The 15,552-nt window shown below is 39.0% G+C and overlaps 1 protein-coding gene and 1 non-coding gene across 5 annotated transcripts; one reads left to right on the top strand and one right to left on the bottom strand.

The window, feature by feature from the left end:
- Nucleotides 1-129: 129 nt before the first annotated feature.
- On the top strand, nucleotides 130-15,030 carry IKZF5 (IKAROS family zinc finger 5). 4 transcript variants are annotated; one of them, XM_039870788.1, is made up of 5 exons: nucleotides 130-284; nucleotides 1,964-2,112; nucleotides 7,243-7,431; nucleotides 9,401-9,583; nucleotides 10,791-15,030. In XM_039870788.1, exons 3-5 carry the CDS (start codon nucleotides 7,299-7,301, stop codon nucleotides 11,735-11,737), a joined length of 1,263 nt encoding a protein of 420 aa, XP_039726722.1. In that variant the 5' UTR covers nucleotides 130-284; nucleotides 1,964-2,112; nucleotides 7,243-7,298; the 3' UTR covers nucleotides 11,738-15,030. The 4 variants fall into 4 exon arrangements, with proteins under 4 accessions (XP_039726722.1, XP_039726723.1, XP_039726724.1 ...); XM_039870789.1 differs by having other exon boundaries at nucleotides 7,258-7,431; XM_039870790.1 differs by lacking the exon at nucleotides 1,964-2,112 and having other exon boundaries at nucleotides 144-284; nucleotides 7,258-7,431.
- A 389-nt stretch (nucleotides 15,031-15,419) lies between these two features.
- Nucleotides 15,420-15,538, bottom strand: LOC120608911 (5S ribosomal RNA). Its single transcript, XR_005654567.1, has one exon. It is a non-coding gene; the product is annotated as a 5S ribosomal RNA (ribosomal RNA).
- Nucleotides 15,539-15,552: the final 14 nt, after the last annotated feature.

The following is a 15,552-nucleotide window of genomic DNA, read 5'->3' on the forward strand; positions in this document are numbered from 1 at the left end:
CAGCAACTGTCCCCTCCCCACTCGCTCACCCCCACGACTCCCCACGCCCCTTTTGACCCCGCCCCCTCAGGCCTACGGAAACCCAAGAGAGACAGAAGCCCCCTCTTCGCTTTTGCTCTACTTCCTGCTCACGCGAGACTTGGGTAAGGCAGCGGGGCGGGAAGGGAGTCGGAGACGCACCAAACATGGCGGCGGCGGTGGCGGCGACGAAGACAGTGGCGGCGACGGCGACGGCAGCGGCGTTGAAGAAGTCGGTAGAGATTATTCGGTGCAGTTGTCAGGTGGTAAGTCTCAGGCTGCCGGCTCGGACGGCGGCGACACGGCCGAGCAGGACGGTTAAGAAGGAGCGGTGGGAGGGAGATGAGAGCTGGGTTCGCTGATCCGCTGACCCCGCCCAGGACTCAGCCCCGGCGGAGGGTCGGGCGTGGTCCATGGGTCGGTGGGGTCACGACCCAGGACCTTCCTGCTCCGAGTGCGGAGGGTGCGGTGTCTGTGGCCCCGGAGTCCCGCGGGAGCGGCGCCTGCGGTTGCAGCGCCGCGGGCAGGGGCTTGAAGGCTCTGGGGTGGGGAGCTGCCTCTGGTTCTGACAGGTGGTCAAGCCCGGGGCTCTCCGAGGTTTGCGTCTTCTCCGGGACCCAGGTTCTAGGAATCAGGCGAGGCGCAGGTCTCCTAGGTGTTCCGAACCCTGGTGAAGACGCCGCCCCGACGCCAGTCCCGGGCGACTTGCTGGGAGGAGGACTTTTAAAACCCGCGTCTTTTATCTGTTTCTGCTCAGATCCGTTTTTACTGCTTGTGCACTCTTAGTTTTGGGGAGATGTGAGGTTTGGGGAGGACTTTGCAGCAAAAGAACTGTTCGGGTTCACGAAGGGTTTAAGTCTCTTAATAAACTGGAGTGAGAGTAGCCAAGCCGTGCACCTAGTAAGTGTTCGGTAACTATATTCTGAATTGCTTCTGAATTGAAGTTAAACTACTTCCAACTGTCACTAAACACTGGCCCATTTAGTGTCAGAATGCAAAAGAAGTTGAAATATAAGCGCATTAAACTGAGATCTAAAGAAATTCGGTTTAGAAGAAACAAAACTTGTTTAAGCCAACTTTTTAAATGTCTGGACTAACAGCTTTAAAATTCTAGTTTATTTGATTAAACACATCTGCAGATTAATATAATCTTGAGAATTCGTTAAAGCGAATTGAGATGTTTGATGTATTTTTGCCCCTAGGGGTCCAAAGTATTTCCCAGAAAACCCTGAGCGTTTTGCTTTGAGATAAAAAGGAAAATAAAAGTGGGAATCCAGATGTGCCCTCACTGGGTGTGCGTGATGGGTTGTTTTTTTTTTTAAAGCCCTTTCCTACAAATGTTTCCCCTAGTGCAAGGGCCCCCAACCTCTCCCCCCGCGCCCCGCGCCCCTGGACCGGTACCCGTGGCCTGTTAGGAACCGGGCTGCACAGCAGGAGGTGACCGGCGGATGAGAGCGAAATTTTCTCTGTATTTGCAGCCGCTCCCCAGCGCTAGATCACCGCCTCAGCTCCACCTCAGATCATCAGGCATTTAGAGGCTCATAGGAGCACTGGTCCCTGGTGCCAGAAAAGTTGGGAAACACTGCCCTAGTGCCTTTTTTTATACAATTATAGGTGTTCTGCCTGACCCTTTAAGAAGTGTAATATATGAACAAATGAAATTAATAACTTGAATTTAGAAAGACATTAAAAATTTTACCAAAAATGAAACCTTATGAAATCCACTGGTTGAAAATAACAGCGGTTACACTAATGCATGTTATTCTTTGGTGATTCTTTGGAGCTTTTGTTGAAGTGACTCTTGCTTTGTTCTTTGATTATTTGTTAGCTTAGTTTCCTGGGAATGGTAAAATTGGTACAAGTTATTTTATGAGCTTATTAAACCTGTAGATGCTAATTAAATTTTTGTCAAAGGTTTTCATTTGTGCTGTGCTCTTCTTTGCAGACCTCTGTATGGCTTTTCAATTTTAGTTGAAATTCCCTCCATGGCCTTTTGGAGTCCCTTGGTGTGTCTCCAGAGTAAATTTCACTTACTCTACATTTCATCCATGTTGGAGTGGCAAGAAAAAGGAGGAACTGATTTGGGGTGACAAGGTTAGATTGTGTAACTCCACTTTTGGATTTCTTCTAACTTGTACTTATGTTTTACTTTTACATTATGTTTTCTGATTTCTCAAAGCCTCATAATGCCCCTTTTTGCCTTCAAAGAGTTTGTTTGACAGTTCTGTAGCCAGAGGAAATGTGTTCTAATTCTCTTTGAAGGTCCATGTTATTCTCTACACAAACAAGCTTTGTCAGACTTCTCCATTGATATATATCCTATGGCACAGTAAACCTTTTAGTGACCATAATTATTTGACTCTAAAAGTAAACACACCTGTTGAACCGCAATCACTTTATGTATATAGGCCTACCTAACCTCCCAATTAAGTTACTGTATAAGTAGTTAGTTGCTAAGTATTCTACCTTATGATTGATTAATGATCCTTCTCAAAAATTCTGGGTGAATAAAATAGATTCTACTATTTCCTAATCATGTTATTCTCAAAATTCTCCTATACCTTATAAGAAAGATAGACTTTGGAAGGAAGGTAGATTAACGAGCCTCTTCTGGTTCTTATATTACCTCTATTTGATAGTTGTGGTTATCTTGTAAGTTGCATCATGATGCCTCTGTATTGTTAGCTACTGATTAAGAGATATTCTCTGTGTGCGTGTGTATTGATCAACAACTTCCCGTTTATAATATGAGATTGAAGAAGAAAAATCAGAGGACTTCATACAAATAAATCCTTGAGCAGAAGCTGAAGAAAAGTCAGAATAGTTACAGTTATCTGCTTAAAGGTAAAGAGGTTATCATGTTCTTTTAGAATATCAAAGCTTATTTCTCAAATACTTCTTTCCTTTGCTAGCACGAGTGGCCTCCGGTTGTTTTGTAAGAACCTTATTTTTGAGCCTTGAATGGATAATTTGGGAGAAGCTAGTGGCATAAAAAGATTTTATGTATATTTTAGCCAGTTCCTGTATAGACATGTAGCTATATATACCCCATGGACACTACACTAGACCCAGTTTAATTTTAATCAGAGTACTCACAGGGAGGACTCATGTTTTACTGTATCATGAATGATAATTATAAAGTGTGGGAAAAATTCTTCTCTTTGGTTGATAAAATTAGATGTCAGTTAGAGAAAGAGTAAATCAGGCTTAGAGTACACCACCCAAATCTATAATAAAAGTGGAGAACTCTTAAATATGTCTCTTTTTCTGATGACATAATTTTACACACTGAAATTTGGTGTAATTTTTTTGGCTAACAAGCGCCAAGGTGTTGAATTCATGGCTAATAGAAAAGATGCTTTCAATAAAAACATTATAATTTGCTGATTTCCTAAAGATGGCATTTTTATGGTTTTAAAATTTATCAGTGTCTTAGAGGCATCTCCAGATATCAGTTAATATATGAAGTTCTTAGATTAAACTTTTAGTCCTGACACAATTAATTACTTTATTAAAAACAGAAAGATGGCTTGGATATAAAATCTGTATTTTGATATCAGGAAGCTTTTTGTAGTTTCAGAACCATTGTTCATTTTCTAGTTAGAAATACTGACTTGAGATGGAGAAACCTAGGTCTTACCAAAGATTTAGGCACCTTTCATCCGTAATTGTTCTAGGGACTAGAGCTCTGCAGGGGAGCGCGTGTGCGTGCGTGCGTGCGTGCGTGTGGGTGGGTGGGTGGGAAGGAGAGGGGGGAGAGAATCAGAAAGCAGGGGAAGAGGTTTGAGGTTTCAAACCATATCAATATATTTAAAACATTCATTTAAGAATTGATTCTTTCATGTTTACAACGTTTTCTTCCATTGGCATCCCTTGTTTTTGGTTTTGTTTTTTTTTTTAAGTCCATCATGCATTATGATTGAAAATCAGCACACAATTTATGGCAGAGAAGTCAGTGAAATTTATAATGTGACAGCGTGATAATAGCCAAGACTGTCAAAATGTGTCAGCCATTCTCTCTAATTAGGCTCATTTGTGTTCTTAAAAGTATCATTTTCTTCGGCTTGCTTACTGGCAGTTTCCTGTGTTTTTTTCTGCATTGTCACATGTTGTACTGTAGCAGTGTTATACTTTCTCATCAGGATTTGGTAAGATTTATCTGGCTTATTGAAGCCTATCAAAGTACATTCAGATATTTTCCAGTGGAAACATATCAGTTTTCATAGGAACTTTTGGCTAGAAGTAATGCTAAGCTACCATGTAAATACTTGGATTCCTTTCTCAATTTTAACTTTTACAGTTAGAACAGAGACAAGTTATAGGGCTTTGCAGCTTTTACAATTTAAAAAACGATGTCCCAGATCATCATCATATCATCATCTTTTTCTGATCTCATATCTCCCAATCCTCAGTTTTTATTTCTTTTTTCCTTTTTTTTTATTGTGGGGGCCTCTACCTCTAATACTATGTTGAATAGCAGTAGTAATAGCAAGCATTCTTGTCTTGTTCTTGATTCTAAAGGCAAGGCACCTAAATTTTCTCCATTAATTGATGTAGATTTTTGGAAGATTATCCTGTATTATCTTCTGTTTTCTTGCACCTAGTGTTGCTGTTGATATCCCATATCAATCTTGATTGTTTTTCCTATGTGGGTGGACTGCCTTTTCTCTCCAGAAAGTTTTGTATAATTCTCTTTGTGTTTGAGGTTTTTAAATTTCACAGTAATGTGTCTAAGTGTCATTTTATTATCATATATTCTATTTTACACTGTCAGTCTGAAAGAGATTTTTAATTCTGGAAATTTCTTGATCATTATTTTTTTAAAGAAACATTTCTCTTGTTTATTATTCTCTTTCTGGAACTCATTCTACACCTCTGTCTGCTATATATTTCTTACTTTTACATGTATATTTTAGAATTCTCCCACCCCTGTGTGTTTTGAGTCTCTTTTTTCCTCCTTTGTTTTATTGAGATATAACCTTACACTGTTCCTGATCCTATTCTTAGTAATCTTTTTCACTGGAGCTGACTGGCTCACGTTATTTTTTTCCTAACCAAAGGGCAAATTTGAAAAGACAGCTCATCAGTAGAATTGACTATAGTCACAAAACAAATAGTAGTACAATAATTAGGACACAGAGAGAACCAGTTTAAACATGCAAAGATAGGGAAAAGTAACTGAAACAAACTTGTTCAGAAACCAACAATGATTCATAAGGTTGAGAAAGCAGAGCCAGACAACAGCAAGTGATTTAAAGAGGAAGCCTTTAGGAGTAATATAAGAGATGAGTTTGGGAGATTACAAACTGGGTTATCGAATTAATGTACTGAGGTAGGCCATGTTTGTTTCACTGTAACTGAGGAACAGATATGTAAAGTGGTTACATAAGATGGTCAATTGATGAACCGATTTAAAAAAGGGAAAAAACATTGAATCTGAGACAGTGACGAGTATCTTGATCCAGAGTATGACCATGGATAGCCACTATTGTCTGAGAACATACTAAATGCTACACATGTTGCGACGTAGTTGTAAAACTTACAACAGCGCTGCAAGTTGCTATCAACCCATTTTATAAAAGAAACTAAAGCTGGGAGAAGCCCCTGTTCAGATTCTTAAAGCCAGTTAAGTTTGAGCTAATACCATAACATTCTGTTCATCCAGAGGATAGACTTCCAGTAGCCCCAATCTAGAAAACAGTGAAAAGAGGTAGTAGTAATAATAATACCTTTTAAAACTCCTAGGCAGCTTCTAAGAAGGGAGGAAAGGAACTGTTCACAAATCTTTCATTAAGAAAAGTGAGAATTTGGTCACTTGCAGGTCCTTATTTGGCTGTATTCAAGATAAGGAACAAATTAGATTCCAGGAGAGGGGAAGACAAGAAATACTAACCGTCTGTCACCCTGGGGCCTTTCCCGAGGGAAAGCGGAAGGCTGTGCTCTTCCTCGGCCCCTAGGCTGTCACTGCGCAGCTGGGCCGTGCCCTGACACAGCGCTGCAGCGGTGACGTCGACGGGGCTTGGTCTGTTTCCAGGAGATTTATAGTTAAGTCGATTAAAATTGAAGTTTGGGGTCTTAAAAGGTTGGTCAATCAAGGTTTTGTTAATTGGAAATGTGCTTTTATGGAGCCCTCTCATTTCACAAGCTTTTGTCTTTGCATAAAATTTTTTTTACCAGAAGAAAAGACTTTTTGCCTCATGGGTGCTAAACTTCCTAATTTTGTTCTTACTAGAAAAATTTTTGGTGCTTTGATTTGTGATTTGAGCCATAAAGCTATATGAGGACCAGTTTAGTTTGTGATTACAATATCTCCCATGACACTTCCCCTGTGTCAGCATCAGGGATTTTCTTACTTTGCTCATTTCCCTCCCATTCTCAGAGTGGGTGGCGTGATGGGTGGTGGTGGAGGTGGTGATTTGGATTTCTAGGGCAGGGGTTGGGCAACTATGGCCTGTAGGCCAAACCAGACTCAGTGTTTATGTAAAGCTTCTTTGAAACACAGCCACACTCATTCGTTTATGTACTATATACAGCTGCTTTTAGCTACAATGAGAGTTGAGTAGTCTTGAGAGACTACACGACCTGCAAAGCCTGAAGTATTCACTGTTTGGCCTTTTGTGGAAAAATTTGCCACCCTTGTCCTAGATCACCTATTTCTAAAGTGCTCATTTATGTGACCCCTGTGACTGAAGAGCCTTTGCTGTCCATAGGGTGGTCACTAGCCATATGTATCTATTTCAATTTAAATTAATTAATTAAAATTTAAGACTCAGGTCATTGGTAGTAGCCACATTTCAAATGCTCAGTAGCTACATGCGGCTAGTAGCAGCTGTATTGGAGACTGTAGATATGTAATATGTCCATCATCCAGAAAATTCTGACAGCCAGACTGAGCCACTTGGTTCTGTCTACTGTCTCCACTGATAATCCCTACTCATGAGCCTGTTTCTTTCATCTGGACTTATATTCTCTTTTTTTTTTTTCCTGTCTGTAATTTCTTTCAATCCTCTAAGACTTAAGTTTGAATCTCAGTTTATTTAAATATTAAACATATTAATTTTTCACCATTTTTATATGTTCCTAGTTCACCAGGAAGAATACACAATATTTAAAGGCAGAGACTATGTTCTCTGATGCTTTGCATAATGCCTTACACACAATAATCTTTGTCACTGTTGTTTTAATACATACAGGATCTCCCTAAATAGTGTAAAATTATTTCAGTTTTTTCCCCCTTAGGTATAACGAACTGAAAACTTAAAAAAAAAAAAAAGACAAAGATGGGTGAAAAGAAACCAGAGCCTTTGGACTTCGTGAAGGATTTCCAGGAATACCTGACTCAGCAGACCCATCACGTGAACATGATTTCTGGATCAGTTAGTGGGGACAAAGAAGCAGAGTCTCTTCAGGGAGGTAGACTCATCTTAATACTATTAAATAATTCACTTTTTATAAATATATTAATGTTTGTGTATAGTTATCCATACTGTGAAGACTGTTATTCACTAATGGGAATCATCCCAGTTTTTTTCTTAAAACAATACAAGGTTGGTTTTTTTCTTTCTTTAAACATGTCTGATTTTTGCTGAGGGAGACTCCCCAAGAGCTTGGCATGGTCTGGAGCTGCTTTCTGGTCTTGTCGGAAGACTAGGGGTTCTAAATACCCTTCCCATCGTCCAGGTTCTGTCAGCTAACAGTGGACACGGGGAATCCACAGGGGTCAAGCCTCAGCTTCACTACATAAAAGATGCAGCCATTAGGAAGTCTGGAGCAGACCTAAGACAGAATGGGGGTTTGCATTCCTTCCCTATTAAAATGAAGAAAGGCTGGCCACGTGTACCCGTTGGGCGGGGGAGAAGAACTAGAGTAGAGAAAGCAGTGGCCCACTGCAGATACACTGTCGCTATTTTGCTTACCACACACACTGGAATTTATTTGTGAAACTAAGTCAGTGGTCTGCAAACTGTAGCCTGTGGGCCCCATCTGGACTGCTGTTTTTGTATGACCTGCAAGCTAAGAGTGGTTTCTACATTTAAAAATGGTTGGAAAAAAATCAAAAGAATAATGTCCTAACACATGAAAATTATGAAATTCAAGGTTCAGTATCTATAACATTTTATTGAAACACAGCCATACTTAATTTACATATTTTCTGTAGCTGTTTTTGTGCTACAACAGCAGAGTTGAGTAGTTGTGATAGAAACCATATGGTCCCCAAAGCCTAAAGTATTTACTGTCTGACCCTTACAGGACAAGCTGGCCTGACCTAGATGGTCTCTGGCCTGGCAGTCTGCAGGCCAGCAGCAGAGGCCCAGGAGCTTGTTAGAAGTGCAAACTGTCAGGCCTCACCCCACATCTGCAGAATCGATCTGTATTTTAAAATGAGCTCTCCAGCTGATTAATATATACATTAAATTTGGGGAGTCATTGGCATTGGAAAGCAGTGAGAGAGGGGGACAGTGAACCTTGCCCCCGCCCCCCTCAACGCAGTGGCATCGTTGGATGTTAGCCTTGCATCAACCAGCAGAATCACTTATCTTCTGGTGAGGGGCGGCTGAAACGGTTCTGGCGGAGGGTCACTTAAATTGTTCACAGCAGCAGTGCTGCATCCTGGGGATGGAGTAGAGGTGCTTTCCCTTTGAAGCTGTGGGACTAACACTCCAGTGTGCAGATCCCTGGACCAGGATTCAAGAGACCAGGGTTGTAGCCCCGCTGTTGCTGGTTTTCCTGATTATGAGCACTTGCCCGTTTGGTTTATCTATACAGAGAAGTAGCTGGCTTAGATTAAAAGCAAAGAGCCAATCGTGTATCTTTTAGCTTTCAAATTCTTACAGTTCTAACATTCAGAGGATCAGATACAATATTTTCCTTTATGTGCTTAATTATTAGAATTTTAAGATCCTAAATGCAACCCAGAATCTAGGACATATGTATCAACTGAGAGGGACAGTGCAAAGCTCAACATTAATTACTTTAGGCTAAAGAAAATGGAGTTAAGATTTTGGGGAGATTTTCATGACTTCCAAGTATATTTGTAGAAGTGTCTAGAATTCTAAACATGTGTATCCATGCCATCACTCTTTACTCTCCTCTGTCTCCTCACCTGTCAAATAAGGATAATACCCCAGTTTTTTTTAAAAAAGCATATCGAGGACGCATAAAGTTGTAAATAATTTGAGATCTCCCTAAAAAAGGGTTCTTATAAATAGAAGACTTTTTGTATAAAGATATCCTCGGTTTGTAAAGTCTGTATTATTTTACAAATTTAACTTTTAAGCTAAGTAAACTATCAATTTACGAAAGATTTTCTACCTCTTAAGACAAGAAGGCTATATTGAGTTGATTCTGAGATGCATAATTTCTTTTGCTGTACCGTTTATAGCTGGAACAGATGGTGATCAAAATGGACTCGATCACCCATCTGTCGAAGTTTCCCTGGATGAAAACTCAGGAATGTTAGTAGACGGGTTTGAAAGGACCTTCGATGGGAAGCTCAAGTGTCGGTATTGCAACTATGCCAGCAAAGGAACAGCCCGGCTTATTGAACATATTAGAATCCACACAGGTAATGGAGAAGTGGCTGGAGAAGGCATTTCTTTAGGGGCAGGAGACAGGCCAAGGAAGTTCTAATAGTTAAAAATGAAGGTTAATATAAAGTTTGAATAAATGGGGACGTTACTCCATTTTTACAAAGCAATAGCATAACATACAAACAGGAAGTGAGACCCTTTGTAGAGCTTCCCCTTCCTTAGCCATCTTTCTTGATCCACATGTCTCAACATGTCTGCTTCTCAGGCTGGGCAGGTTAATGCTGAAGGCAATACGAAGTGATAAAACGTTTTCATCTTTATCCTTACTGAGCACGTTCCATTTGCAGACTGGGGAAGAGTTTTCTCTATAGTTGCAGACTCCACTGCAAGTCCTCACACCTCACCTCAGCCATCCGTTCTGCTGCGAAAGCCTCCTAACTACGCCTGGTCCTGGCCTAACACCAGTCAGGTGTCCCTCCTGTGTGTGCCACAGTGGCTTCCCACGCTGTGTTGTGTTGGCCTGAAAATCCCTCGAGTACAGGGATTGTCGGTGCCGTGTTTGTGCCTCTGCAGCCTAACAGGGCATGTGACACATAGTAGGTGCTCAGTACTTAATTGTCAAATGAGTGACTCCACATCTCATATTCCAGATATTTATTTTACATTTTTGGCCATCTTAAACTAACAGTACTAACAATGTCCCTTATGGCAACTGAAGAGGAGGAAGGTAGAGGTGAAGCTGGCAATTTTGCATAACTCATACTCTGACTAGCAAGCCCATTTCAATTTTGAACTTTCTATTTGATAAAAGGACTTCTTAAAAGTATTTTGCATTTTCCTGAGGAAGAAGTGTGTGTGCCGTGTACAAACACGAATAAGGGTTTGTGTACAGATATATACATGAACATATAACTGGGGCATACTTTTGATAAAATCACTATTATGTAGAGAATATTTCTGTCAGTTGTGCTATTCTTTCCTCAAATGCTAGTTGAAGCCATAACAATTTTTACACTATATTGACTAATAGGATATATCTGTACCTCAGACGGTTGCTGATGAGGTCTAAGCAAATTCATTTGCAGGTTTCTTTACAAATTTGAATAATCTTTTGTGCAAATGTGAATTTCTGAAAAGCACTTTCTTTTTGATCAATTCCAAATCTAATGAATGGACAAAATGTGAATCTTTTCATAAATGAGCTACTCTTACAGTTTCTCTCCCATTTTGCTTTTTAAACAGGTGAGAAACCTCATAGATGTCACTTATGTCCATTTGCATCTGCTTATGAGCGTCATCTGGAAGCCCATATGCGTTCCCACACAGGAGAAAAACCATACAAATGTGAATTATGTTCCTTCCGCTGCAGTGATCGAAGTAACCTGTCCCATCATCGAAGGCGCAAGCATAAAATGGTACCGATTAAAGGTACTAGGTCTTCCTTAGGCAGCAAGAAAATGTGGGGTGTTTTACAGAAGAAAACAAGCAATCTGGGCTATAGCAGAAGAGCACTCATCAACTTGAGTCCACCTTCTATGGTGGTTCAGAAGCCAGACTACCTTAACGATTTCACTCATGAAATCCCGAACATCCAGACTGACTCCTATGAAAGTATGGCGAAAACCACATCAACTGGTGGTGGCCTTCCAAGAGACCCCCAAGAACTCCTGGTTGATAACCCGTTAAATCAGCTCTCCACTCTGGCAGGACAGTTGTCCAGTTTGCCACCTGAAAACCAAAACCCCGCATCCCCGGATGTAGTGCCGTGCGCTGACGAGAAGCCATTCATGCTGCAGCAGCCCCCTGCCCAGGCCGCAGTGTCCGCCGCGCCAGTGAGTGTCCCTCACAGCTCCTCCCCCACCAGCCCCGAACCTCGGCCGACCCACAGTCAGAGGAACTACAGCCCCGTGGCGGGTCCAAGCAGCGAACCGAGTGCCCACACGAGTACGCCTAGCATAGGAAACAGCCAGCCAAGTACTCCGGCTCCGACCCTGCCGGTCCAGGACCCGCAGCTTCTGCACCACTGCCAGCACTGTGACATGTACTTTGCCGACAACATCCTTTACACCATTCACATGGGATGTCATGGGTATGAAAATCCTTTTCAGTGTAACATATGTGGATGCAAATGTAAAAACAAGTATGATTTTGCCTGTCATTTTGCGAGAGGGCAGCATAACCAGCACTGATGGGAAACAATCACAGGACGCTTCATGTGGCTTTGCCTTTTGTGTTTCGTAGTTTTATGTTTTTAAAGTCCATCCCTAATAAGATGTCTGCTAATTTAAAGTTTATACATTATATTTATAAAAAACAAATTTGACAATGGAAACAAAATTTTTTCCTTTTTTTCGTAAAATTCTAGTCAGGGTCACTTAGGTGTTAGAACATTTGGACACACTGGTGTCTATTTTTTCCTTTTAGTTAGACATTTGAGAATTGAAGTGCAATCTTAATCTTACAGGTATTCATTTCAATTTCCCACATTTATAGTCCATAAAAACGTCAAAGCTCATCGATAATCTTGATATTTCAATATATACACTGCAGCTAGATTTTATTTCTGCCATATCTCAAAATAAATTATTTTCTCTTACAAAATCTGTTACAATTTATTTCATTGTTGAGTAGAGGGAATGCCTTTAAAATTGATCTCAATTAAAAATTGCTTCGTTCACATGGTTTAAGTTGAATTGGTAAAGCTAAATTGATAATAGTAAAGCTATTTCAGTGTAAGTAAACCTTACTCTTTTCCATAAGGGGCACTGTAAAACAATTAATTGTTTTGAAATTAAAGTTATAAAAACATGAGATAAAACTTATGAAAAGAAATGAACTTAAGGCTTTACATTAAATGGAACTTAATACTTAAAATACCTGTTTACTCGATTTCTAGTTTAAACACGTCAATTTTCCATCAGATTCTTTTCTAGATTATTTTAAAAACCACAGGTAATACATGAGAACGTGAGAAATGTCAGAGGATTATCTATGAAGATGCCTTTTTTCCCTTTTGAAACTTTCATTTAAATCCTTCATTCTGACGTTATTAATGTCAGGTGAGGTTGACTAAGAATCTGTTATTCCTCCTATTCCTTTGATGACCAAAGAGGTACAGTGGAAGTCATCCATCTTATTCCTAGGAAATGCTCTCCTTAGGAAAAAAAAAAATCTCTGAAGTTTTCTTTTCCTGCCTTATATCCATTTATTGTCCATAATTTCCCCCCAAAGGTAGGTATAAAAACATATGGAAAAATATGATGGCGAAGTAATATTTAAAAAACTGAGAACATATATCCAAAATGAATTCCGGTCTCCTCTTCAGAATTGGCCATTTAAAATATTTTGTGTGAATTCATGTTGTAACACGTATTTGCAGTTTTATCAGTCTTTCCTGTACAGTGACAAAACTATACGGAAACTGTGATTAGTAGGAAAAGATACAAAAATGTGAAAATAGATATAAAATGCATTTAAGCATGATATTTATTTACAAAAATAAGACTTGCTAAATCTAGAGTAATTTTGAATAGGAGGCTACTGTTTATGTTTTGTGTCACAACTAGGTTACTCTGAAGAGAGCTTGGTCAAACAATAAAACATTATTACTAACTGTTGGTTTCTGTGTACTTTGCAAAGATTTTAATTTTAATTTGGTTCAAAGCTTCTCTGAGAGTGTTACTAATTGGCTTCATAAAAAAATGTCCTAACTATTAAGCATTTATTAACCAAAAAGGACCACTACTGTTACAATAAAGAAAAGGGGAAATACAGTGTATGTCCACATAAATAAACCCTTAAGTGCCAAGTTCCTGGATCTTCTGCCCTCCCAAATGCTGGAAAGCCATTAAAACGAGCTCTTGTGGTTTAAGATCCAATCTAAACTAATCTCAATTGCATTGTTCAAAGAAGTAGCATCTCAAAGAGTCTCTCCGAACAACCATACCTCTCTTCCTTGTCAAATCTGAGGCTTGTACATCTAAAATTCTATAGTCCTGTTCTGCTCTGTTGCTTAAATTGCTCACTGCTCAGATCTGTTCTAGTGCAGCCATTCCCAGATGTATAACTCGGCTGCAGTATTTATTTATTGCCAGAAACAGGCTGCTGTCATTTGTAAACTTTTGTGATTACTTTTTCCCTTTCACTTCTATTTTATTCTTCAAATAAAAGCAATACCCAAAATAGAACATGAACAATTTCATTCAATAAAGAGGAAGAATTCTTAAAACCAGTAGATTAACTCTCTATTCTGGGCCAAATAGTGACAAATAAATACCTTTTTTTCCTGACAAAAATATTTTGAAGGTGCATTTTAAACATAGAAAAAAATTTTTTCATAATTACAAACTAGAATGAATGATACTAACTTTCCTGTGACTTAAAGAGCACAGTAGGTATTCCAAAGGTGTCAATGCTTGAAAGCTACAATGCTAAATGCACTAAAAAGGTTTGGAAGCAAATCTACCTTAGAAACTTCTTTAGTATTGTATTTTTTAAGAGATTTAAGATTTTATTTAAATTTTCAGTGAGTTAAATTCTGTATTTGGAAAGATGTTAGTATCCTTCATTAAGTACTAAATGCATTTGTCCCAATTTACTTTTCATCAACTATTTTATAGAATGAGTTGTTGGGAAAAGTTTAACATGCACTATTTATAGTACTTTGCTGTTAACAGGCAATGTTCTGAAACTAAATTTATTTTTGTTCAGTGAACATAAGTTTAGATTTTTAAAGTTGGTAGATGATTTATCTCCACTAATATTTTTTTAAGAAACTGTGAAGAGATTAATAGGGAATAATTTTATTTCAGATTTTACTAATATAGTATATAGCTACAACTTCTTGAAATTCAAGTTGAAATAAAAGGCTAGACTTTTACTTTAAAAAAATTCCATTGGATATTTTCCAGTGCTATTTCATTTTAGAAATGTGTTTGCCATTCATCTGCAGAATTGTTTAACAAAGGGAATATTACTAAAGAAATGTTCAGAGAGAAACCTCATTTTAAGTTCTACAAAAATATTTATCAAATGGATGTATTATTTTTAAAAAATTCCCTGCTAAGGACTTTTTCATTCTATAGTCTTAGAGGATATGTGATTTCTAGAACTTGTTTTTGTCAATATGTACTTTGATGTAAAGAACGTATTTTGTATGCCAAACTTAAAGCTCAAGTATGGTTGCAAAACACTATATTGTTTAGGAGTTCCAGGGAGCCGTTTAATGCTGAAATAACCATACCTAGTATGTAGTTCACTTTGTGAAAGCTTTGCTTTTGTAATATATAAATAAAAATATAACACTTTCTAATGATCTCGATTTTTCTTTTTGAAAACTAGGATCCAATTAGTTCTTTAGTTTTTTTCCAGCAAGTAAAATATTAAAAAAAAAAACTTATGGTTTCATGAGTTTGAATTTGTAGAATGCCTTGCCCATGAGAAAATCTATCACATAAGTGACAAATAAAAACAGCTCCGTACACCTGCGTTTTGTCTCCTTTCGCGTATCTGCTTTATTTAAGAACCATGCATTGTGGCTCCTGCCCCTCCCAGCCCTGCCCTAAGTGTTTGGCACATTAAAGATGAAGGCTGCTTCTGACGCTTGATTATCTGTGTCACATCTGACAAGTGACAGACTGAAGTAATTTGTTACAACAAATGGATCTTTTATGACGACTGATTTTTATAAAACATGTCTTTGGCAATTCACATCTTGGGCCTAGAAAACAATTCACAGCATGGGCCTAGTAATACAAAATTGTAATTAGTTTGCAAAACTTTTTTTTTTTTAGGCGAGGCAACCCTTGGTTGACCTCACAGATTGCAAGGACCTTGTCAGCTTACAATCCCTTTTTTTTTTTTTATTTTCTATGCCTACAGCACCTGGTCTTCCTAGGTGGTCTCCCATCCAAGCACTAACCAGGCCCGACCCTGCTTAGCTTCCAAGATCACACGGGATCGGGTTTGTTCAGGGTGGCATGGCTGTAGACAGTTTGCAACATCT

The sequence above is a fragment of the Pteropus medius genome, unplaced genomic scaffold (genome assembly GCF_902729225.1).
Source record: "Pteropus medius unplaced genomic scaffold, Ma_sr-lr_union100, whole genome shotgun sequence".
Lineage (NCBI taxonomy): Eukaryota > Metazoa > Chordata > Mammalia > Chiroptera > Pteropodidae > Pteropus > Pteropus medius.

What these genes read in the sequence shown, in the direction of transcription:
- IKZF5 (XM_039870788.1), top strand. Translation starts at nt 7,299, where the DNA reads ATGGGTGAAAAGAAACCAGAGCCTTTGGACTTCGTGAAGGATTTCCAG. An exon ending in AGCAGAGTCTCTTCAGGGAG is followed by an intron (nt 7,432 to 9,400) that starts GTAGACTCATCT and finishes TACCGTTTATAG; the next exon opens with CTGGAACAGATGGTGATCAA. An exon ending in ACATATTAGAATCCACACAG is followed by an intron (nt 9,584 to 10,790) that starts GTAATGGAGAAG and finishes CTTTTTAAACAG; the next exon opens with GTGAGAAACCTCATAGATGT.